The following is a 25741-nucleotide window of genomic DNA, read 5'->3' on the forward strand; positions in this document are numbered from 1 at the left end:
CCAAGCAAGATGGCAAACTAACCAATTTCAAAAAGGTTGTCAATTACTTCATAGAGGATGATTGATGTCTTGGTATTTTGATGGTTAAATAATTTGGATGAAAACTTTCCATAAAGTTCAGAGCTCGGCTTGTCAGTCCAAGTTTTTCTACCAGGATCAGCAGCCAACAACTCAATATTTTATAAGTTTCCTGGAACATTTCTTTAACATTTGTCTTTGTCGTACAATTAATATTTCCACAAAGTAGCAAGTAACCAAAATTAGAAACGCCCAGTTGGGAATTGCAAAAACATAGCATCAACAAAAGTCAGACACCAACTGGTGTAAATACATCTACATACCCAGGAAAGCCAAACAGATAGTCTCCAAATCTTAAAATTCTCAAATTCCAGGAAAGCCAAACATACAGTCTCCAAATCTTAAAATTCTCAAATTCCATTGAGGGTGATCACAACTTTGCGCGCTGTTGGGTAGTCACGATGCTCACACAACCATATTCCCTGAAGCATATCATCAACAAGAAAAAGTTATATACCCATGTTACACAGAAAGATGTTGCCCGCATTCAACGTCATCTGCTAAAAGATCAATCAAAAGTTAATTACACACTGAACTACATTGCCTGTCCTTTTAAATCTACGATCAAAAGAAAACCAGAACTAGTAGATAATTGGCTTCATTATATGGTTAATATCTCTGGCATAGTTTTGTAGCTTTTGTTTTTCTGCTTCCCTTCATTATCATAAGGATGCAATTTCATTTGCCATTCTACTTATCTGTGTCATTTCCTTTAGCTAAATCAAACTCAGTGTATATTTGGGGTTGCTCTTTTGTTTTTTTTTTTTTTTTTTTGAAAAAAGGATTTGATAAACTTATAAATCTAAAATTCTCCAATAATCAACCCCTTACGAAAGTTAGAATTTGAGAAGCAACCAGAAGTAGCTTTCAAGATTTTGCTAGAATTAGAATTAGAATTTTTTAATGATAAAAATACTAATATTATTTACCAAACACTAAAATTCCAATTTTGTAGGTTTTAACAATTTTGAGATAACAGTTCACCAAAACTTATAAGGTTGATAGAAAAGTTGACTATTGCTTCAGTACAGCTTTTGCTGATTATTCCATAATCAACAACAACCAAAAACCAAGTCTCAGACCAGTCTCTTCTAGCTACTAATCATTTGTTTATCATCCGTAGAAACTGAGAATGCATTAGTTTCCAAAGCACCACAGGACCTATATATCATGATTAGGTTAGATATACCTGCCAGGTTCCCATGTTAAGCTTTCCATTTGTAATTGGGACCCTGCAAAATAACAAAGACAATTTAAATATTGATGAGACAAAAATCTTTAACAGAACTTACAAAAAATAAATAAATAAATAATCCTCCTGACTATGAATTGACAATCTCACGTCAGTGCACATCCAAACATTGATGATTTAATGTGTGCTGGCATGTCATCTGGGCCTGCAATTCAAACAATTCAGCATCAACAAATCCAAAAGTACTCACAGATAACTTCATGCAAAGATGCACAATACAAGATAGTAAAGCTGGAATAACTTGATCATCTAGCGACCAGATAATGATGTTTTAATTTCCGAAGAGAGAATCTCAAACACAACTTGCACATCAAATCATTAATTGAAGTTTTACATTTTACAACAAGAGATCATATGGAAATCCTTGGGGTGATGTGTTTAGACCATAACTGTTTAAAAAATCAGAATTCCTACGGAAAATCAAAACAGAACCGGCGGCCTAATTCAGTCAAACAATTCTCATACTAACCTTCCAGGGTATGCTTCCAGGGCGCAGATGTTCCCTAAAATCATCCAAACATCATATAAATAAATTTGGACATATAAAAAGATGCAGTGCGATTAGAAGGAAGAAAAACTAACCTCAGGAACTATCCTGTTGAGAAACGTCTCAGTATCATCCCGAACATCAGAGTCGTAGTTCTCATTGATGGTAAGAGAAGCACTTGTGTGCTGCACTGAAATATGGAAAATCTTTGTCAGAAGACACATCTATAAATTAAAGGAAATATTTATCTATTGATGTATATTCAGCCTGGGATGATAACTTACAGAAGAGATGTGCAAGACCACACTTAAATCCTGACAAGTCTTGATCAATTTCCTTGGTTATCTGATGAAGATGAAGAAACCATAATTAATTACTATTTCCTGGTAGTGTAACTAAAAACACAAAAGATTCTAGACATCCTTACTAAAGAGACCAGCGCACCATGTTTATTTAGCACAACAAATTAACACTCACTGGTCGTGAAGGAAGGGGACTGATAAGGTAGAGGCTAAAACAACTCACTTAAACAGGCAAGATGAAATTGATTTGTAAAATCCAATCAATTGGACAAATTCTGTCTACAATTTGTAATTAAGGAAACCAGCAATTTGTTTTCCTTTTTTTTTTTCAAGTAAGTCGTCTGATATTAATTAATTAATAAATGGAACCCACTAAACCATTCTTCCTCCTATACACCGCAAATCCTATCAGAATTCCACAGAAAATTGAATTTTTCTAGGAAAAATAAAAATATGAGATAGAAATCTAACCAAACAAAAAAGAAAAAAAGAGATGATGCTTACCTTAGGGGTGATGAGGTGGCAGCCTCGGCTGAGGGGGGGCAGGGTAATAGTCTTCTGAGCCCACTTAGGGCCTGACGCTGCCATTGGCGAACGGTCTTCGGAGGTGGTGGTGGTGGTGGCAGGAGAGCTGAACAGTGATTTCGCCCGAACCGTAGGCAAAACAGGCTTTTTCCCAACAAATTTTGCTGCAGACCACACGGAGGCTGGGCTTTGGACTTGCATTTCTGTCGTTAGAACTTTGAAACAAGTTGTTGTGTTTTTTTTCCTTTTTTCTTTTTTTCTTTTTTTAAAGCCTTGGTTGGGCCCAAATATAAAAATGCTATACTTTAATTTTCATCTCTTCCCGATTGTATTTGTGGTGCCATTGCTTTCTAATTTCCTCTGCGGCTACAATTTTACCATTTTTTTTTTTTTTTGTTTAAAGGAAAAAAAAAATAAGGCTTATTTTTCATATCTATATATTGAGACAATTCCACAAACTTTTCCCAATTGGAAGGTTTTGCATATTTATTTTATTAGTTTTATTTTTTGGCATAAACTTGAAAAAATAAGGCTTATTTTCATATCTATATATTGAGACAATTCCACAAACTTTTCCTAATTGGAAGGTTTTGCATATTTATTTTATTAGTTTTATTTTTTTGGCATAAACTTGTTTTATAATTTGAAAATTTTCATATATTTACTCTTTCATTTTCTTTCCTTCTTAATTTGATATTATTTACCATTTCGTTTTTAATATAGAATACAAGATTATATAAATAAAAAATATTAATATAAAATACAAGATTAGATTAAATTTGATGGATGGATGAGAAAATTGTTAAAGTAATATTACATATTTTCAAATTAATAAAAAATAATTACAGCCTTAATATTTATTTTTAAGTTGTAATAGTTATTGTAAAATTTAATTATTCTAGTAAGTTTATCAGTCAATTTTATTACTTTTGATTTGATTTGTTATTTTTTCTATTTAAAAAGTTTGAACCAGTTTGACAATTGAATAGTGTCTCTGCTATCCGCATCCATGAATATGTTTATTATATAAGTATATATATATATATATATATATATTGACCAATGTAGATACTGGATATATTTTTTATTTTTTTTTTTTTAAATTTGTAAAATGAAAAATAGTTCTGCAAAACTTTGTAAAAAAAAAAAAAAGGGTAAAATTATAGCACATTTATTTTATTTGGATTGGGTAATTAAAATATAATTCTAATATTAATTCCAACGATTTTGGAGTTTTAGATTTTCCATTTTTCGGATTTTGAATTTTGATAATTTCATAACACATGATGATATTCCAGGAAAAAAAAATGAAAATCAGCAATAACTATATATGTCAAAGTTGGTTCTTCCAATCCTGTTATAGGAAATGGAATCAATACGAGAGAGAACGATGGGAGGGAGGAGGAGGCGGCGGCGATGGTGGGTGATGCTCATCGTCACAGTCGCCGTAACCGTCAGCGTTACCGGCATAAGCTTTGACAGCCCACAAGAGAAAAACGATTCCGTTGTGGTTTCTCGGATTGCCTTTGGATCATGCGCTAACCAAAGCGCCCCTCAGGTTCATCTTGTTCTTCTATATTACTTTTAACTTTGGCTATCTCTTCCAAAACTATTTTAGATACGCCTTCCGCTTTTCGTTAACACATAACTGGGTATTATGGTGATGGCTTTTGTACTGATCATCATCTACAGTAGGATATATGTGTGAGTATGTGTGTGTGTGTGTGTGATGGGTTCTATTAGATAGATATATATAGCTTGAATTTAAAGTTGGGGGTTGTTGGGAATATATTATGCAGCCCATCTGGAATGCTATAATCGACTTTGATCCCCATGTATTTATTTGGCTTGGTGATAACATTTACGGAGACATCAGGCGTCCTTTTAGAGTGTTTGGAAAGGAAAGGACGATTGGACCCTGGAAGAATGTTCCTAGATTCATTCCTTCCTCCGAACAAGAAATGGTCTCCAGATACCATAAAGCTAAGTCCAATCCCATGTATACTCATCTTCGAAACACTGCTAAGGTGTGCTTCTATATATGTTCCCACATGGCATACTCTTTCTTTCTAAAATCTAAATTGAAATTATGACCTCACTCACCACTCTAATTTGAATTTAGCTCTTTTCTAGGTAATTGGAACATGGGATGATCATGATTACGGCCTCAATGATGCTGGAAAGGAATTTGATAGGAAATCCGCTAACCAGAGGCTTCTTCTTGATTTCTTAGATGAACCTCAACATAGTCCAAGGTACATACATATATGACCACTGGATGCTGGTTAACATAATATTGCAACAATTCCACTTTCAATGGCTATTTTTATTTATTTATTTATATTTTTTCGATGATTCATTATTGTTATTTAATTACTTTACATGGCTTCAAACATGTAGGCGCAAGCAAGAAGGAGTATATGCATCATACATGTTTGGCCCTATAGGTAGACAAGTGAAGGTATTATGAAAGTGGATGCTAGCTTGTAATAGGCCTTTTTCAAAAACCTACTAGAATTTGCAAATTACTTCCAAGGAAGCTGCATAACAATCACCAGTTCAGTACCAGCATGGCTGGTACTTTGTGCAACCAATAAACGAGCAACATACTGATACTAGTATATTCAGAAGACTTGTCATGCCATATAACTTGTACTAATTTTGGTTGTTTAACTTCATTAGGTTATCCTTTTAGATACTAGGTACCATCGAGACCCTCTACGTAGTGATGGAAGTATCTTGGGGAGTTTTCAGTGGACATGGTTAAAAAAGGAGTTGAATGGTCCACCATCGCCTATTACAATAATTGGGTCTTCGATCCAGGTATATTATGAATTTATGTAGCTATTTCACAAGGAATTTATATTTTTTTAACACAGTCATGTTTTAGTACAAGAACCCAAAGACAACTTAATCGTTTGATATGTGTATAGATTGAAGATGGTTACAATATGATAGCATAATTATGCTAGTATACTTGTGGTTTGATGCCTTTGATTTCATTGGTTTTCTTCTGGATTTTGACCATTCTTGATCTATTTTCTGATGAATTCTGTAAAGAGTTCATTTGTTTTATTCTATGATAACCATCCTCATGACTCCATTTTGGATGACTTGCATTGTGGCTGTAAGTTGATAGTCATGTGTGTATTGAAGCTGATTTTACAATGTTCTACTTAGGCATGCTACAGATAATTGCTTTCCTCATAATTCAGGTTATTTCAAATCTTTCAGCAACCACTGGCCCATTGTTTTATTTGGAGTCCTGGGGACGTTTTCCAAAGGAGAGAGATCGCCTTTTCAAACTGATAGCAAACAGTAAGGTAATATGAGCATGATGCAGTTTCCAATTGAAATGAAACTTTTTTCATTAATCAGTTGGACTTCTTGTTGCTTGAAACAAGCAACAGGTGCATAGAGCTGGACTGTCTTCCTCGTTGTTTTTATACTCTCTCTCTCTCTCTCTCTCTCTCTAACCCTCTAATGAAGAGTTAATGATGCTTAGTTGTCTAGCAAGTTTTCACTTTCCTCTTATTGTGCAGAGGGATGGGGTCTTCTTCATAAGTGGAGATGTTCATTTTGGAGAAATTACACGATATGATTGTGCCACCAGATATCCTCTATATGACATAACTTCAAGTGGGCTTACCCAAGCAGTTGAGAAGGCAGTCCCATCACCATTACATTTCTTGGTGAGATTTGTGGCATGGTTGACTCCGGCTCCTCTTAGAGTTAAAAATCGAAACTGCAGATATAAATCATGTACTTATGGTATGCATGTCAACTTCAGTTTGATTTATCTACTATCTGAGCAAGAATGTGTTATTCGGTGGTCAAATTTTTGAATTTAAAGTTTGTTTTGCCTTCAGGCCAACCAAATTTTGGAGCAATTGAGATTCGCTGGGATGCAACTCCTGTTATGTTGAGAATTGAAGTCAGAGATATGAATGGCTTCTCTGTGACAGGTGTAACTATACCATTGTCGGAACTACGAGCACAGAATGTCAAATCCTCTGCCACCAGTAAATCAGAAGAATATGGGAGGAACTGCTCTCTTGAAGTTACTCTACCATGGATTGTCCGATATCGCCTTGCTGTATTGTTTTATTCTACTGTTGCTGGTATGCTATCTCTCATTCAATGATTTGTACAAAAGTGTTGTATCGCACACGAAATGTAGAGAAGATAACAAATGATTGCAACTGTCTTTAATGATGTGCTTTTTCTTTTTGGTGTTGCAGTGTTGGTTCTTGCTTTGGTAGGAGTCGGTTATGTAGCTCTGTTAGCGTTTAGGAAATGCTTCCAAAAATGCAAGCGTGATTGACCATGCAAGCGATGATAGATACTCAGGTTGCAGCACAGATTTTAATGACCAAGCCTTTAGGAAATGCTTCCAAAAATGCAAGCGTGATTGACCATGCAAGCGATGATAGATACTCAAGTTGCAGCACAGATTTTAATCACCAAGGGACAAGTATTGACCATGCAAGCGATATAGATGCCATTTTCCTTTTTCATTTTGTTAAAAAAATAATGAGAAAATAGTAGTTACATACCATTTATATTTCAACGAAAAGAAAAAAAATCATGGCAGTTTTTAATTGTAATAGGTGTTGCTATTTGCTTGAAGCTTGCTTTCTTGGTGGTTTGTATAATCCAGGAAGATAGGTGCTAGTCTAAGAGCGCTGATTACAGGTATTTCTGCATATCATAACGAGATAAAAGTAACAAGCATGCTAATCTGGGATCAATTCCTTAAAACAGCTAAGAATGCTCTGATCGACTACCTCCTCATGATAAAAGCAATGGAAAATTGCTCTAATGGGGACAAACACCAAGGAGACCTCTGTTGTAGGTTAGGGCAGCAGCAACCCTTCCCAAGATTAGGAATAATATATATTTATATACATTTGCCAAAGAAGTAAAATGAGCCTTTTAACAGTTGACACAAGCCGTGTGGCGTGGGGAATCAGACGCGCGTAGGATGAAATGGTAATTTTCTTTTTTCTCTTTTTTTGGTTAAAGATTATAATATTACGAAGTGATGTAACACTGGAAAACATAAATGAATTACGCGCTTATTAATACTTATAGAATTATCTTTACTAAAAAATAAAAGAAAATTTTGAATAAATAGGTAGGGCAAGATATTGATTAGTCTTGTCAAGAATAGTTTTGAGTGGTAATATTGTATTAAACCTAAAATTAGAAGATATTATTAATTAAGGGGGTCTTTTTTCTTTTTTTTTTTAAATAAATAGGCAATGATATATTAATTGCAGAAATAGAAACAGACAAAAGGAAATGATATATTGTTTTGAAATAATAATAAGAGAGGAAGAAAGAGGTGCGTTTGTGCTGTATGGCGTGGCCGTGGGAAGGGCAAAGAGTAAAAACCCAAGAAAGAAAGAAATAGTCGGTTGACTTGTGCTGCTTTGCAGTTGCAGCAATAGTTTGTCGTAAAGAAAAGGACAGGTGAGGGGCCCATGACCCATAAGAATCAAAATTCAAATGGCCACGCCGTGTTGTAACCTGTGAGAAAGACTTTTGACGTAGTAGACTGGTATGAAATTGGAATTTGGAACAGAGGCAAAGCCTCTTGACCAAGACCCGAAGCTTCTCTCTTCTCCTACGGTCCCCCACCACACTCACTCTGGGAGGGTCTGCCTGTGTCAGTGGAAAATTTTCGGGTTTTTTTGTTTTTTTTTTGGTGATAAATGTGGAAAAATTTTGGGTTGGTTGGTTGGTTGGTGTTGAATAAAATCAAATTAAATATGAAGAAAGAAGGATAAAAAAAAAGAAACAAGCTCTGACGATTAGCAATGGAGACCACCGTGAGAAATCGGACTGTAGGGTGGTGGTGGTGGTGGCGGTTGATAGCGGCGTCGGCGTTGGCGTTGATGGCGGTGAGAGTGGAAGGGCAGCAGAGCTACGTGGACAACCACCAGCTGGATTGCTACAACCACTTCAACAGCACGGACGGGAACGTGTGCAACGGGGTGGATTCGACATGCCCGTCGTACCTGACATTTCGATCGCAGCCGCCATACAACACGCCAACGTCCATCGGTTACCTCTTAAACTCGCAACCGTCACAGATCGCAGAAGCCAACAACGTGTCGGACGTGGACACCTTCCCAAACAACAGCCTGATCCTCATCCCAATCAACTGCTCATGCTCTTCCTCTTTCTACCAGCATAACGCCTCCTACGTGTTGAAGATCCAGTCCGAGACCTACTTCAGCCTTGCCAACAACACCTATCAGGGACTCACCACCTGTCAAGCTCTCATGTCCCAAAATGGCTACGGTGATCGGAACCTCCTCGTGGGTAATCAAATTCTGGTGCCTCTCAGATGTGCCTGCCCCACCCTCAACCAGACTCGGTCTGCCTACAACTTTCTCCTCACCTATCTCGTCACCTGGAAAGACGACATTCCTTCCATTGCCGACCGTTTCCGCGTCGACCCCCAAGCCATTTGGAACGCCAATCGCCTCTCTTCCTCCGACATCATCTTCCCTTTCACGCCCCTTCTCATTCCCCTCCACTCCCAACCTTCCGCAGCCCAGCTTTCTTCGCCAGCGCCACCGCCATTGGCATCGGCGCCGCCTCCTCAATCCCACAGCTCCTCCTCCAAGAGCAGCAATAACAAGTGGGTTTTCGTGGGAGTTGGGATTGGCTCTGCTTTGCTGTTGCTTCTCCTTGCCCTCTCCGCCTTCCTCTTCTGTACCCGACGTCGTCACAAGCCCAAGCAGCAGCATATGCAGAAGCCCAAGGCAGCATCACCACTACCCTCACCCCCACCGCCCAAGCTGCTGCTGCTGCCACAAGAAGAAAAAGAAGAAGAAGAAGAAGAAGATTTCAGGGGAACAAAATCGGTGTCCCACGGTGTTCGACATGCGATAGAATCCATAAGCGTCTACAACTACAGCGACCTGCAAATGGCAACTGACTCCTTCAGCGAAACCAACAAGATCAGAGGCTCCGTGTACAAGGGAGTGTTCATGGGAGATGCTGCTGCCGTGAAGATGATGAAAGGGGACGTGTCCAGTGAGATCAACATATTGAAGAGGATCAACCACTCCAACATCATCAGGCTATCTGGTTTCTGCGTACACGGGGGAAACACCTATCTTGTATACGAGTACGCGGAGAATGGGTCCGTAGGAGATTGGCTTCAACCCACCAAATGCCATCACCTCTCGTGGAAGCATCGAGTTCAGATCGCTCACGACGTGGCTGATGCCTTGAATTACCTCCACCACTTTACTAACCCTCCCCACATTCACAAGAACTTGAACACCAGCAACATACTTTTGGATGGCAGCTTCAGAGCCAAGGTCTCCAATTTTGGGTTGGCAAGAACACTGGAGGTAGAGGATGATAAGCAAGAGGAAGATGATGGGCCTAATTTCCAACTCACCCGGCATGTCGTTGGCACTCATGGGTACATGGCTCCCGAGTACATTGAAAATGGAGTGATTACTCCTAAACTCGATGTTTTCGCATTTGGGGTTGTCATATTGGAGCTGTTATCGGGGAGAGAAGCCACCACCACAAGAAGAGGCGGAGAAGGACAACAAGAGTTGCCGCTGTCTGAATCCATAACTGAGGTGCTTCAAGGAGACAATGTGAGGGACAAACTCAAAGCCTTCATTGATCCTTCCCTCAAGGACGAGTATCCTTTGGATCTGGCCTTCTCCTTGGCACAGCTAGCTAAACGCTGCGTCGACCGTCACATGAATTCTCGTCCGGCAATTTCGGAAGTTTACATCACTTTGTCCAAGATCCTCTCCTCTTCACTGGACTGGGATCCATCTGACGAGCTCGAACGCTCTCATGGCATTGGCAGATCACAACCCAACGCATAACAATACTTCCCATCTATCTCCTACCTTACAAGCCCATGGGTAATTTGAAGAATAAACTATTGTAAAATTATAAATTATCTTCATATTAGACGATACCCCTTCCATATGCTTATGGTATATACCAATGACAAGTCCTTTTGGCTACTTGTCCTTTCCTTACTTTCTTCTCAAACTTAAAAGTATCCATTCCAGTCAACCAAAGACCGGTTAGGTTTAAAACCATGTCTGAACCCTGAGGCATACAATAAGAATACAAAGTGAGTCACAGCCTGTTTAAATTAAATTTTTTGAAATTATATATATATATATTTATATATAGTAAATATTAAACTAAAATTCACAACCATCAAAGCACATTAAAAATTAAAATAAAAAAATGATCAAATATAAATTTAATGATAAATTAAAATTATATTAAAAAAAATATCCAATAGAATCGGATGATTAATAAATATAATTTTATAATTTAATCATATGCATTAAACCTTAAAAAATAACATATCAATTCTCATAACATAGATCTTTTTTTAATCTGGTTATGTATCAATTAGCTTAAGCCGTATCATGCTGTTAGGTGAAGAACTAAAGGGGCAGAGGCAGTCCATATGAACGCTAAAAACATTCATAAAAAATACATAAGTAAAAATGAAATTAGTAATATAAAAGTAAGAAATTCAGTAAAGGTAACGCCGGTAACAAAAAGCTGTAGTTAAAGGTAACTGTTTTGTACGCTGTGATATACATAGAAGTCGAAAATCATCACAACATTTTCAAAACTAAGCAAAAGGGGTGAGAATTTAAAACCTGCGAGCACCTCCACCCAACTACACAATATAAATATTTCATTAGTCCTAGCCGAGGATAACTTGTTTGAATGGTAAGATGACAGTGAGCCTGACGGATAATTATATATGTCTTGGTATTATTATATTCCCCCAAATTTACAGACCAATGACTGAGCAACTTATACTACAATCTTCTGCAACAGCTTCCAATATCTTGCACAAGAAGGGTTTGTATGGATTGCCCTAAGGAACCATTTCTGTGGGCTTTGACATGACTCCACTTGGGAAGTGTCTGACCTAGCTTCTGATTCCCTAGCAAGCAAATTCATTTGGAAGAAAAGCTCTGCGGGCCTCATTTCTGCAGAAGATTAAAAGTATCACTATATATGCTAGTAACACATCATGTCATCATCGGCATAAATTTCTCAACAACAATCAAGAGTTTCCACACAATCAACCAACTCAGAATCATAACAATCAAAGTAAGGAGGTCAACATGTCTATCCTAGTGCGACACGCATCTGAAGAAAATGATTAGGATAGCTATTCAAGAAGTAAAATAAAAGAATTTAAAAAAAAAAAAAAAAAAGAATAAAAAGAAAAGAAAAAATGAACAAGCATGTTTCTAAGTAAAATGAAAAGAATTTATCTGTAAGAAGCATCCACGGTAAACCAAGCCGCTATAAAACTAAACCAGACACACACTCCATGCATGACTGAGAGCAAACCTGGCGGCCATGTAAACCATTCAAGACGGAGGTTCTTCTTCCATTTTTCTTTTGAACCAAGACTACCTTCAGCTTGAGCCAGCAGTGCTGAGACAATAGGTAGGGGGATAACAGAAGCTTCTTGAGCTTTCGTGAGACTTCTAATTGCTAATGATAGAAACTGTGAATCACTCCCATTCCTGGCCAGCTCCATACAGGTAGCACCTGGACCCAACAATTAAATTAGTGAGCATAGAAAGAAATCAAATGAAAAACATCAAACATATAGAGCACTAAATATAATGTACTTTCAGAATTGGAAACTAAAATCTTTAAGAATCAATGACTTAAAATTTGGTAGAAAATTTTCAATAAACGATCCCCCCAAAAAAAGAAAAATTCAAGTCATTATTTAACAACTAACATATAAGTCTGCAAAACCCGCTTATGGACAAATGTAGCAAAAGCTCACACATAAATTATGATGGAAAGCAATAATACATCCCAGTGAAAACGTCATTTTTACAATTAAAAATTAGATTGTATAAAGGGAAAACTCCCAAACGTCCAATCTATTGAATAGATAGATACCATGACAGAGCTGGAGGCAGCTCTCCGGACTTGCCAACAAACAAGCTTGTGCAAGAAACTCTTCTGCTGAAAGGAAATCTTGGTTCTGTATACAAATCAAACTCTGTGCTAGATAAAATACACCCATCCACATATCCTGTGAGTTTTTCCTCTCCAATGAGCATTCTTTCAGGCTCAACTCTAAGATATTTGTTTCAGTTTGCACTTTATAGCGAGATTCAATAAATTTTAGACATATCCAACCAATCTGACAATTTGTCTTCAGCTCCAAGCATCTTATATACTCTTTTTGAAGATTCATAATATCATCTTCCACGGCATATGCACGGCACAATAGCAAGTGTGCAAAAAATAGATAAACATTGGGAAGCATTACTGATGAAGCATTTTTAGCATGATCGATACAACTAATTTGATTTCCACCTTGCAAACTGATCTCAGAAGCACAAAGTAAAAGTTGGAACCTTTGATATTGACAAGGCACGTCTGTATTCGAATAACATTCATTGGAAAGAGCCACAGAGATCAACCGCTTAAGTACAATACATAGATGATGAGGAAACCTCTCTTCCCGTGCTTTCTGTAGTAAATTAAGAATAAGTAGGTACCTTATGGTCTGGTTCCAAGGTTCTATATGTAAGCATCTGCATATTAAAAAAATCATATTATTTTTGCAGGAAGGAAAAACAAGCTATTATGTTAAGAAAAGAAATAAGATGGCCCATAGCATATCAAAATTTAATTACTACTGAGCAAGAAGATCCTTTTAAAAATTTAGTGATCAGAAGCATATAGGATATTTGGATATTTGGGCCTACACACCAGTATTTTTTTTTTTTTTTTTTTTTTACTTAGACCCAAAATGTCAAAAGAAGAAGCAAAGAAGCATAGGATAAGTTGATCCTTATTAGCCAACTCATACATTGACATTAATGCTTTCATAGTTTCACAAACCAAAATAATGCTATAAAATTTAAAGGCATATAAAGAGAGAAGCTAATACTTCTGCAGCTGCTCGATAGCTCCATGTTCATCCAAGCACTGATATGAACAAGTTGGGAATGAAAACTTAGGATTGCTACAGCTAGATGCATAGCAAGCAACTGCTCCAGCACCAAGGATTTCAAACGCTGTTTTTAAACCTTCTTTTGTTGGACTATAAGTAGCACCTACGTTGCAGCACCTAGTAGCAACATGAGTATCATTCCATTGTTCATTGGACAGCAAAAGATAACCAAGTAGACTCCTGTAGCCAATGAATTCATCAGATGAACCTTTGAAAACAGATGTTACAATTGAAAAAGTTATGGTATCAAGAAGGTTGGATTAGCACCATAAGCTTCAGTACAGATAAACGTTTAGGTTATAAATTCCACATATGAAATATACCTTAACAAACAACTGTTAGGATACATGTGAAGAGCTTTTTTAAGGTGTGCGACTCCACTCTGAAATGCAAGACAATATTCTGATCCATGCTTGATCTGCACAACCAGATAGAAACTAATGTTGACTTTGTTCCGTCACATAAACAGTAAATAAAATCCCAGACAAACAAGTGTAAGAGGCTCTAGTTTCAACAACTGGTGCAAGAAACTTACAAGTTTACCAAGTGCTATTAACGAATGCATTCTGCTTATCTCATCCTGAGATTTAAGATAGTTACGGCTGCTTGAAACAACAGACTCAAGCCGATTACTTTGATCAAGAGCATTAATAGCAGATATTATAAAACTGATTTTTGAACTCTGAAACAGCTCTTTTGGCATTTTCAGAATGCTATTAACTGCTGAATCCAGTCCAGAAATAGAATAAAGCAATCTACAGATTAAACTAACAGAGGTAGCCGCCAATTTTCGCTCCATAGTAGAGACACCGGCTGCCAGATTTCTTGCCTCAGAAAGGGCCTGGTCATTTTTACCAAGTTGCCAAAATGATAAAGCATATATTTGCAGACCTTCCGCATCAAGCAAACCTTAAAACAATCAATTACAAAAGCAGTTTATCAGCAAATAAGACATATTACAAGTTCCAAGAAACGATTTTTAGGCAGTTCTCAATTTAATTCAAACCAAACACCAAGATTCCTGGCCTAGAAAAGCAGTAGAACCAACATAATGTTTCTAAACTAAATTAAGCTGATAAAATATTTCAAGGTCAAATCATATTGGTAAAAAGTAATGCCAATCAGAAGATGAAAAGATGATAAGGGCCTTATTTATTTATTTTTTTTTTCTAATCATTAACATATTCAAATAACATTGTGTCTAGAGTGGCTCAGATTGAGGCGGTTTGTTATCAGTTATAAATGCCATGCATTCTGTCTTTTGCAGAGCATTTTGAACCAGAATCTTAAACATGGGCATGCATAAATAAGAAAAGAAATATTAGATAAGTCATTATAATTTTTTTGATTGAAAAAAACAAAGCTAAACCTTCCTCGATCAAGGGAAAAAATAAACTGATATACATATGAAAGAGTCGGTAAACCTGCTATAATGCTATTAAGTCTATTAACAAGCTACTTTGCAAGTGAAATTATAACCGAAAGCAGCACCTTCTTTTTTCAAAATTTCGCATTCCTTCAAAGCCTCTAGAGCATTCCCTGCCTGCATCATATTAAAGCATCTGCTAAAGAATGCGAAACAATAAAACCGTGTAAACCTAAAATACTTATATATCCCTACAGGTCCACAAAGATTAAAAGGCATCAAAATCTTTACCCTACTAAGCGATCTGGCCAAATTGATTGATATATCTCTGACATGAGATTTTGAAACATTGCCGGAAAAACTGATGAGTGCAAATCGTGCTAGCCTATAAGAAGCAATAGCAGACTGATAATCAAATCGCGACTCACAAAACAGCCCATTTAAATTATGGCATTCTGGATAATGAGGTGCGCGCTGCATGGCTTGCCTGATAGCTCCAAAAACCTGGCAGCACAAGAGATCACTAAATGACAGTCTGATGCTTTTCCTTTCTTAGCCATTGCTCCACAGGAGACAAAAGAAAATGTATGTTATCAACTTAATTCAATAATAGTTGACTCCTCATCTCTTCTCAAGTATAGTCAAACCTGTGATGATGAAATATGTCCAGAAACTAGAGCTAGCTTTGCAAGACCAATTTGGAATTCTACAAGCTGCAAAGAGATTATGCCTTAAGTAAGCTGGGAAAAGATCAAAAAGCAATTCCATAGAAGTCAAAGAAACATGCTGATACCAGAAGTTCTAAGCAAAAGATTAACATGGGAATGTCAAGTAACTTCAAGACTTCCCCGTCCAGTTAGCACCATAAAAGAAACTATAAAGCAACGCGCCATACATAAATTTATTTAGAACTTCCTCCTATATTAAAAATATTAAAAAGCAAAAGAGCAGAAGAATTACAGGCAATATTTGCACAGCTCGTAGACAGCTCTCAAATCCCTCATCTGATGCAGTATCTCTGTTAAGGAAATGGAAAGTCTCCTTGTTAATAAGGCCTCAGGTGATGATAATACATAAATTGTTTGTACGTAAACTAAATGCATACTTGAAATTATCCAAAAATAATTTATAGTTTACCTAGAATGAAAATCAGCCGACATGCCAGCCCATGGTAATGCAAGTGAAGGGTCAATACTTCTGGAACAATCAAAAGCTTGCTTTGCCAATTGTTTCTCTCCATTTTTCCTATATAACTGAGGATAGAAGGAAAAATAAAATAAAAGATATAAAATTGGGCCACAGGTAGTGACACCCAAATGACATCATTATTAAAATCAATATAAGAAACACTAGCAACTAATTATGCTCATTTTCACCAGATTGATTCAGCGATAGGAGCTAGCATAAGCATAGGTTGTAAGCCTAAGTTTCAACTTAACAGATTCAACCCTCGGTTTGCTGCATTAAGGGTCATATTGGTCTTCCTTCAGTTTTACAAGTATGAGAGTTGTATTTAATTATCCTACAGAAATGCATTCCAAAAGGGCATCATTACTCCAGGGCTCATTTTCTAGACCCAGCAATGACCCAATCTCACAGGAAAGACAACAGACTTCGACTTGATACAACCAATGGTTGGTGCAGCCACATAACTCCTTTTGATTCAAGAGTGCAGTTTTTAAAATTTTTTATAACAGATTCAAGAGCGCAGTTGTAAAAAAATTTGGGACACAATTCATTATTCATTGGGAGTTCATGGACATGGCTCCCCTTGTCAGCCATCGATTAAGCTCAAGTATGGCTAATCCCACTCTAGGCATGAGACGGCCAGTTAATATTTCAAAGGACAGATAACCTGTGAACAAGATTATCCTAATTACACAACCCTACTCCAAAATCCAAAATGCTGCCGACCGCAAATTTAGAGAAGAGAATCATAAATGTATGAGAGAATAACAACACCAAAAAATAAAAATAAATTAAAGAAATACATGGATTAGTACCTTTCCCAAATATGCCCAAGCAACAGCTAGAGATACATCCAATTGCAACCCCCTGACTAGAGCGTGTTGTTTCAATGCATTATGATTAGCTAAACATCCCAAAGTCACCCAGAAGTCATAATTGTCAGCTTCAAGTAATAAGGCCCCCAAGGCCATCTTCTCTGGTGGCTGCCTGGTAAAGAAAATGTTAAATTCAAAGAGAAATACGAGCAGCATCAAGAATTTTGAAAAATGTAAAGATCATACCAAGTATCCAAGTCATGCCCAGTTCTTTTGTTTAAGGTGTTGATAAGATCTGAACTTATGGCAATATCTGTATAGATATTTGCTTGCCAAGGGGCCAAGAGCAAAGCTCGCTGATAAGAAAATTTGGCCGAAATTGCAGCCAAATAACAAGTATTTTTCCAGCAAAAGATGGATGCATTGAAATCTTCTGCATTAAATTCTAAACCCTGATCCTCCTCCACCCACGGGTAACATTGCGCATATGAAAGCTAGCAAATATAACCAATAAGACATAAATGTAAGCAATTCTATGTCATTAGAATGTAAATTAACATATGGAATAAATAATAGATAAAGTTTCAGCAAATGGTAGTGAGGGTGAAGTGGATATAGCATGGCTTAGATGATAATACCTGAATATCACCATTTAGCTTCCAGATACATGATAAATTCCCAGCCAAATTAGTACTTGTCTTAGCAACTTGAGATGCCTCCTGCAAACAATTTTAACAAGCTCATCTTACAAAATTGCACACGTATGCAAATTCTTAAAATACAAGATATTACCCCTAACAATGTAGCTCCCCATTTAAATGCTCCCAGATGAATACATTCCTTTGCCAAACCAAGCAATCCAGAAGCAAGCCCATAGTATGCCGAAACACATTGAGGTGATATCTGTAGAGCTTGCTCAAACTGCTCAACTCCCTTCAAGAAGAAAAACCATTTTATTATATCATTGTATCAAATTCTTCCGAGAGAGAGAGAGAGAGCCCTAGAACTAAACTACTTCATAGATAACTGATCGATATAAATCAAAAACAGGGTTTAGCACAAAGGAGCTAATAGGCATACAACAATCTAACTGACTGTGCTGCAGTGGTTCATGTAGAAAAGCCTTAAATATTGTAAATATATTGAGATAAAAAGTCAAGCCTAAAAGCTAGAGCTAAAACATTAAATGACTCATGCCTAAATTTCAGACATACCTATATGAATATAAAGTAGTGCACAACACCTCCTAATATGATTGCTTACAGAGAAATGGGAGAAAATCTAATACATTTTCTTCCAAAGTAAATTATATCAACTAACCATGCTTATTGATGAAAGAACTAATAAGACAGCTAATCTATAGATGAATGTAATTGAATAACTTTTAATGAATAAGAAAAACATAAATGATCAACACAGACATATGCAAGGAAAGGATATTACCTTTTTGAATGAACCAAGCATCAAAAATATGTTACCGCTTTCAACCAAAGCAAAGACTCTTGTTGGCTCCAACTCGATGGTTCTCCCATAGGACTGTTGGAATAGCGTAATAAGTGGTTCATCTAATGGCATAAGTAAAATGATCTATAAAAAATAATAATAATAATAATAATAAAAGAAAAAGCACTGGACTTGTGTTTGAACAATATATATATATGTATAAGAGACTGAATTATACGTGAGGAACATGCAAATCATTGGTAAATTCTCAAGACGAAGAAGTAAGTAATTGTAGATGAATAGGATCTTTCATTAAAAAGTAAGCAAGCATAATAAATAACAAGTGAAAGAAGTACCTTGATAGCTGCAGTGAACCTGCCTAGGCGATTGTAGGCAAGGCCAAGAGCCTAAAAGAAAGGATAGATGATGCATAATATGAAAACAACATTCAGCAGAAGTTCAAAAGGAAAGGAAAGGAAAAATCAAATAATGGAAAAGGTACCTCCCAGAGATCAGCACAAGTAGGATAGCCTCGAACGGCATGTTGAAGACTCTGCACAGCTTCAGACCATTGATTTTGATGGACCTGAGCAGCGGTGGGTTGGTTTTGGTTTAAGTAAGCAAGCAGAGAAAGTATTTTCTGTGTTTTTGTCTGGGTGGAATTAATTAATTAAGAACAAAAGATAAAAAAAAAAAAAAAATGAACCTGCAAGTAACCCAATCTCCGAAAGGCCCAAAAGGCTCTCGGCGACCTCTCTGATGCTTCCCGGCATGCTGCCACCTCCAGAGTCTCCTTTCGCCCCTCGTCCAGTAAATCACACAAGGCTTCCTGAGGATGATGATAGTGAGTGAGTGAGTGTTGTTAGGATCATGAAAATAACACCAACTAACTGAAAAATAAAAAAGGAAATACCAAAACTTAAGGAATAAAAATATGTATAGATATATATGTATGTATATATATAATCACATCACATTACCCCTGAATCGGAATCTTCGGGGTTGAGTGAGAGAGCTCTCTGATAGCATTTAAGAGCTCTCTGGATATCCAGGGAGACTCGGGAGTAGTAATGCCCTAAATATCTGAATGCGACGCCGTTCTGAGGGTTTAATTTGGCCGACGCCAGAAAATGCTCTGCCGCTTTTTCTTTAGCTTCGGCTGTTTCATTCCACTTCTCCCACAGCAACAGCCCCTGCTCCACAATCCACATTCCAAATGAAACCAATCTTATTCCAAAATCAAAAATATTAAAATAAATAATAATAATAAGAATAATTATGTTGTCAAACCAGATCAAAACGGAGTGCAGAATCATGTGGATTGGCCTCAACCGACTGCTCTAGCTGTCGCAGCACGGCCTCCTTTTCTTCTTCCTGAATAAGAGAAACCGCCGTTTGAGTAGAGGTACTATTATTTTATTATTACTATTATCGTTTTGAAACATAAAACAGAGAAAAGAGAATGAAGGAACCATAATAGTCAAACTGAGCCGGTTTCTTGCATTCACGATTGGATTGGATTGAATTGGATTTTATCTTTGCTAAAACCCTAAAACCCCCCCTCCTACTCTACTTCTAGTTCACTCGCCCACCAATCCAACTTCCGTTTACTTTTTAAAATTAATCACGTCAAAAATCTACCCATATATGTTAGCAATTCAAAACACCAACTCCAACACTTTTACTATTAATATTATTTATCAAAAACTCAAAAACATTTCAATTCATCTTCAATCTTCTCAATCCTACCGTGTTTCTGTAAATTAAAAGAAAAGGCCTATTTTAATTTTGAAAGAAGTATTCACATTTTAAAAACTATTTATCTGAAATAATATGTATTTTGATAAACATATGAAATAATATGTTGAGTGTCGGTTTTTGGTACTTTTTCAACCCAAAAAAAAAAAAAATAGAATAAACGTGGTGTACTTTATTGTAAATTCATTTGTTTTGTGTATGAATAATTGCTAATAAAAGCTTTGATAATCTGTCTTTGGAATAAATTTAAATGTTAATGGGTCTTGGAATATCGTAAGAAATGAAATGATCCCTTGCTTGATTCGAAGGTGATTATCTTTCACCTTCTCTCTTTTTATTAGTCTCTCTGTAATTATAATAAGGACAATACTAGACAAGAATCCACTTACAGAATTAGAATACAGCGTAAAGAATACAGATGAATAATTCGGTCATGAATATAGCTGAGAGAGCTGAAATCAAATGGTCATTGAATAATTTGGTAAAATATTAATCCAATCCGACTCCTCTGTACTGTACAGCTTAACATTTTGGTCGTTTATTTGAAAAACTGACGAGCAAATATCATATTTTCACATTGGCACACAAGTATTCTTCTCAATTTGGACATTTTGGTCGTTTATTTGAAAAACTAACGAGCAAATATCATATTTTCACATTGGCACACAAGTATTCTTCTCAATTTGGGTGGGGGCGGCGGCTAAGTCTGCATGGATGAAATAGCGGAAAGTGGAACTCTGTGGTAACCAATGGATGCCCTTGTCGAGCCTTCTGTTGATACAGTTTCTCATCCATTTCTTCTGAACTTGTGAGGACACACTATCAATTACTATCTCCAACAGCCCCTGCACGCTTAGTGACATGTCCTTTGCAAAATAGTACAATACTTTTGGCAGCAAAAGCTTCGTCTCCTTGTGAACGTATACACTGCCTTGTATGAACTCTTCTTTAGCAATCTTAAGGTCCTCAAATATGTTCTTTGCTGTGTATGCTCGAACCTGTATATATATATATATATATGTATTCATATTCAATACACACGTAGTTTTTACCCCTTTCAGACAATACCACATTGCAAATGCATTAATTAAAAACATCTACAAAACTAAGCATGATATTCATATTCATATTCATATTCATAATTATTGATCCTGATCCATACCGCAGGGTCAGAAGATGCTCCTGAACATAATGTAAAATGCACCAGTGGCTCAGGGTATTCCAATGTGTAGGCGTGTCTTCCACTCCCTCCAACCTTCCACTTCCTTCCTGGAAACAGCGTTTGCAGCCACTGCAATATTCACATCATACTGAGACACTTGAGAGAGCTTTCTGTGGGAGTCAGTCATAAAATGAATCTCTTACTAGAGATTGAGTCTTCCATTCCATCACAATTCCCGATTTTTTAAAGTCTTTTAGTTGATAATTGCATACTTCCCTCGTCCTAGCTAAGTTTCCCCTCTCATTGTAACAACCTCAGCATATTTTTTCACTCTATGCCCCCACAAGCGTCATGAAACCATAGCAAAGAAAACACAGTACAGAAATTTATACGAGCCTCAATGTATGTATCATTAACATACATATTACAAACATCAATATTAAATGCATGGAAGAAGAATGAAATTGCACAAAGCATACTGGTGATGAATGGTGCGGTTGAATCCCCAAAATCGAGCTCTGTATGACATAAGCATTTACACAATGCCCACCTACATTATATGCTGCCTGAAAAAGAGATTAAAAAGAAAATTGCACCATCTTCTGCATAAGATTTTATGATTCATGAATAACAACACTTTATGGCACTTTTTTTTTTTTTTTTTTTTACCTTTAACACAGACGCACTTCTCACACGTTGATGACGAGTCCCATATGCCAAGTATGCCTGCAAAAAGAATTTTATAAGCTCTGTCAGATGGATTAAAACTAAGGCCGCTTGAGCTTTATAAAAGAACCATCGTCAACTGGATCAATTACTTATGAAGACAATCAATGTATTAAAGTTTATGCCGTTCAGAACCAACTCTGAGGCTTCAATGCATGATAGGAAGATTTACTTGGAGATTTATTATGCCAAACTGACAAAATGGCCAACCGCAATCACAGCTCGATGGAGCACCTTGAAGCATTTTTATCCGTTTGTGTGCCATTATAATTTAGATGAGAAATCACTTCCAAGGGATTGGAAGTGATTTCTAATAAGTAATAACAGCGACCCTATTGTTTTACAATGTTCTGCTTATGAAACAGTCCTTTTTGAAGTTTTCATGACTAGCTTGACATTTCTTTGAAAAATAACATGATAGGAAATTGAATGAATCCATACATGCATCACTAGGGCGTTGTGAATATTGATCCAAAACGCAAGCTTCTCCTCACGCTTCATCTTCCTTGGGTCAACCTTCTCAAGCTTTCGAACCAATGACCTATTAAACAAAGAATCAAAAATAAATAGTTTTGACAGAATACATAATTTTCGGGCTTTCAGCAAACTCTCGAAAATCACCCCCACCACCCACACCCCGCCACACACCCCCCTCTCCATCCCCCCCTCCTCCCCCCTCTCTCTCTTCCTTTATTTGAAAGTTGGAAGATTGAACTAAGATGGACCTAAAATAAAGCTAATGCATATACTTTTATCATATAACAAAGCATGCTAGCTGCACTACATTAGAAATATGTAAACACCAAAAAAAAATAAAAAAAAAATTATAAACTACTTCTGCGGTGTAGGTCCACCTGAAATTTTGTAGCATTATAGCAGCGTAATTGAAATTATCATCTTCCAAACGTATCTTTAGAACTTCTATCAGAGCGGCATATGGTCTATTATCTTCTTTTGACCCTTGAAGATTCACAGTAGTATCCTCACTGCAATGTGGACTCCAACTATCACAAGGATTCTTAGAAGAAAACATACTTGATGATGACAAGGAAGAAGTGGGAGAAGTAGATAAGGCTGCATGGGTTTGAGGTGGATTAGCAAGTTTGCAGTATATGGAAGAGATGCATCTGACAATGTCTTCGGAAAGTTTATCAGGAGCATTAAGGGCATTATCAATGAGAGAAGCACCAAGATGATCAGCTAAGCTGCGATGACTTGACTTGGCTATTTTCTGGTCCTGCAAATGCTCACACGAAGGACAAATTATATCACTTTTTGTGGCGGTGGGAGATTTCATCCAAATCCAAGTGGAGGTTAATGTTTTTTTTTTGTTTTTTCTTTTTTATTTTACCCTTTTAGATGCTGTTTTTAGGCTAGTGGCAGGACTTGGATTATAGGAAGCAGTCCAACCACCTGCAGGAGAAGATTGAACATGATCATGATGGAGCAAAGTACCTCTGTGCGTATGCTTCTCCTCTCTGGAACCTGCTTGACTAAATAGACGCCCTTGGAAAGCTGTTCGATAAAGAGAAAGAAGATGGTGTTCCAAGTGTATGATTTCCAGCTCCAGTGCGGCAATCTCCTCCTTCAACTGTGCAGTGGACTGTTTGAGAACCCCAAATGAAAATTTAAATCATTTTGCTAAACCAAAAACAGTCAAGCCACATTACTATGAAATGCTTGCAAAATTACTGCTGTCTGAAAGCAATTGGCTGAGACACTCAAGAGAGAAAATGTGAGAATATAATTTGCAAAAGAGACTTCAGACTTGTATAGCAAACAAAAACCTTTGGCGTTGGAGTTCCATTTGAAGCAACAGAGCTGATGGAACTACAAATTACTGCCTTCTCCGCATCCCAACACAAGGAAGCCTGGCTACTTGAAGTTGTATCCAACTGCGCAATCTGTGTCAAAAGTTACAATGGATATATATATACATATATATATATATATATATATATATGTAAAAATATTTTAGGAACAAGGGATTCAGATGCCTGGATTGAATTGGAGGTGCTTTATTGGTTTTGGCCATAACTTATAGAAGTTGCAGTTCAAATAAAATGTACAAAAGTCCAGACGAGACGAATGTCCCACAAATTGAAAATGTGAATTAAATTGTGATTAACTCTCTCGAGCATCGATCTGTGGGAATGGAACAATAATGAACAATTCACTTACCGGATTATAATACGAGGACAGTCGAGGAGACATATTCAGTACGTTTTTGAGAAACACATTGTCATAAGGAGAACTGCAATTGCAAATAATGAAAACAAAACAAACTTAGTTTGCTAATTTTACCAGCAACTAGCCAGTACTTGTCCTAATTTTTGAGTAATTAAGAACATTATGGAAAAACCTTCGCCAACTTCTCTGTGGAGGATAAGGAAAAGAGGATGAGGATGAGGAAGAGGGAGAGCGGCAATTCCCAGCCAGCATCTTCGGATTCGGATTCTGTCTGTCAACGGAAAAAAAAAAAAAAAGTTTATTTACAAAGATGATGTTAATAGATCACAGGAAAAGTATTGGAGGGAGGAGCTTAAAGATTAAACATTCTAAGTTATTATGAAGCAAATGGGGATGAAGAGCATTACTCACTCAAAGTCAAAACCAGAAAGATGTAAAGCATTCTTCTCCTGCTCCTGCATATTTCGTCAGTTCCAGATGAAGACGAAGAAGAAGATGATGAAGAAACCAAGTCAAGAAGCTGACATTGCCACCGAGAGTAAGTATGCAATGCACCTACTAGATAACAAGAATCAAACAAGCACAGCAACAAAACCAAGAGGAGGGGCCAAGAACTTAAAACTAAATAATTTTTATTTTATTTTATTTTTTTATGAGTTACAAAAAGAACAGAGATGGAGACCCGGCCAAGCAGAGAGTAATATGGAGTAGGTAGCCTTTCAATTGAAAAAAAGAAAAAAAAAAAAATTAGGCAAAGGAAATAAGGAAAGAGAATTCATATATGAAACGGGCAAATGGGAAATGGTTGTGTGTGTGTGGAACAGAACACAGACAGGGCACCAAGATGGGGGGATAGTTCAACCAAGAGCACTAAAAACTACATCAATTATGAGCCATTAAGATGGAGCAAATGCTACTTTTACTATATCCAATAAAATTTTATTTAAAAATAAAAAATCAAAATCAGAATAAAAACAGATACATCATTAGATTAGGTGGAGGATAGTGGAAAGTAAACCAGTTATGATTCGCCAAAAATTAAATAAGGAACCCATATCCTTCCTGGTTCCTACTCCTCCACCAGCCCCACTCCCCGCTGCGCTTATTAAAACCCCGCGTGTCTCTCCCCGACGACATACCCGTATCCCTTATATTATAATATATATATATATATATATATATGGACCGGTATTTCTTCAGGGTTGAAGTTGAAACAAAATAATCGAAATTGTTTGTTTACTTATAAGCTAATTTGCTTAGTTAGTAGAACATCATTCCTCAAATAAATAATGTTGGTGTTGGAATTGATGATCCAAATTTTTATTGATCCGATCAGAAAAATTTACTTTAAAAGAAAAAATGATGTTCTGATAACGGAGGGCCGAAGGCCGTCAATTTTTAAATTTATTCCGTCAGTTTTGTAATTCTA

At 36.7% G+C, this 25741-nt stretch overlaps 5 protein-coding genes across 11 annotated transcripts; 2 read left to right on the top strand and 3 right to left on the bottom strand.

The window, feature by feature from the left end:
* Positions 1-105: 105 nt before the first annotated feature.
* Positions 106-2938, bottom strand: LOC107416029 (uncharacterized). Its single transcript, XM_016024473.4, has 7 exons — positions 2624-2938; positions 2102-2162; positions 1913-2007; positions 1800-1833; positions 1421-1475; positions 1268-1310; positions 106-500 (listed from the first exon to the last, which is right to left on the bottom strand). The coding sequence occupies exons 1-7, from the start codon at positions 2843-2845 to the stop codon at positions 429-431; spliced, it is 582 nt and encodes a 193-aa protein (XP_015879959.1). The 5' UTR covers positions 2846-2938; the 3' UTR covers positions 106-428.
* Positions 2939-3859: 921 nt separating this feature from the next.
* Positions 3860-7273, top strand: LOC107416061 (uncharacterized). Its single transcript, XM_016024508.4, has 9 exons — positions 3860-4202; positions 4444-4671; positions 4778-4899; positions 5045-5105; positions 5327-5467; positions 5860-5967; positions 6187-6415; positions 6514-6765; positions 6886-7273. Exons 1-9 carry the CDS (start codon positions 4011-4013, stop codon positions 6966-6968), a joined length of 1416 nt encoding a protein of 471 aa, XP_015879994.1. The 5' UTR covers positions 3860-4010; the 3' UTR covers positions 6969-7273.
* A 601-nt stretch (positions 7274-7874) lies between these two features.
* On the top strand, positions 7875-10674 carry LOC107416059 (protein LYK5). Its single transcript, XM_016024507.4, has one exon. It carries the CDS (start codon positions 8467-8469, stop codon positions 10513-10515), a length of 2049 nt encoding a protein of 682 aa, XP_015879993.1. The 5' UTR covers positions 7875-8466; the 3' UTR covers positions 10516-10674.
* A 481-nt stretch (positions 10675-11155) lies between these two features.
* Positions 11156-20086, bottom strand: LOC107416072 (tetratricopeptide repeat protein SKI3). 2 transcript variants are annotated; one of them, XM_016024526.4, is made up of 22 exons: positions 19949-20086; positions 19767-19850; positions 19457-19669; positions 19183-19305; positions 18979-19062; positions 18833-18883; positions 18477-18569; positions 17826-17966; positions 17672-17752; positions 17280-17527; positions 17034-17205; positions 16168-16283; positions 15991-16048; positions 15678-15743; positions 15322-15534; positions 15156-15207; positions 14200-14573; positions 13988-14082; positions 13602-13844; positions 12599-13242; positions 12029-12232; positions 11156-11658 (listed from the first exon to the last, which is right to left on the bottom strand). In XM_016024526.4, the coding sequence occupies exons 1-22, from the start codon at positions 19949-19951 to the stop codon at positions 11480-11482; spliced, it is 3537 nt and encodes a 1178-aa protein (XP_015880012.1). In that variant the 5' UTR covers positions 19952-20086; the 3' UTR covers positions 11156-11479. The 2 variants fall into 2 exon arrangements, with proteins under 2 accessions (XP_015880012.1, XP_048331542.1); XM_048475585.2 differs by lacking the exons at positions 19183-19305; positions 19457-19669; positions 19767-19850; positions 19949-20086 and having other exon boundaries at positions 18477-18598; positions 18979-19065.
* LOC107404549 (uncharacterized) lies at positions 19948-25604 on the bottom strand. Of its 6 annotated transcripts, none has more exons than XM_048475597.2 (12): positions 25331-25601; positions 24724-24767; positions 24485-24583; positions 24304-24376; positions 23910-24026; positions 23474-23725; positions 22977-23359; positions 22564-22663; positions 22066-22122; positions 21876-21962; positions 21397-21525; positions 19948-21232 (listed from the first exon to the last, which is right to left on the bottom strand). In XM_048475597.2, exons 3-12 carry the CDS (start codon positions 24562-24564, stop codon positions 20888-20890), a joined length of 1623 nt encoding a protein of 540 aa, XP_048331554.1. In that variant the 5' UTR covers positions 24565-24583; positions 24724-24767; positions 25331-25601; the 3' UTR covers positions 19948-20887. The 6 variants fall into 6 exon arrangements, with proteins under 6 accessions (XP_048331554.1, XP_048331548.1, XP_048331549.1 ...); XM_048475591.2 differs by having other exon boundaries at positions 24724-24867; positions 25331-25600; XM_048475592.2 differs by having other exon boundaries at positions 24724-24870; positions 25331-25600.
* Positions 25605-25741: the final 137 nt, after the last annotated feature.

This window comes from Ziziphus jujuba, chromosome 5 (assembly GCF_031755915.1).
Source record: "Ziziphus jujuba cultivar Dongzao chromosome 5, ASM3175591v1".
Lineage (NCBI taxonomy): Eukaryota > Viridiplantae > Streptophyta > Magnoliopsida > Rosales > Rhamnaceae > Ziziphus > Ziziphus jujuba.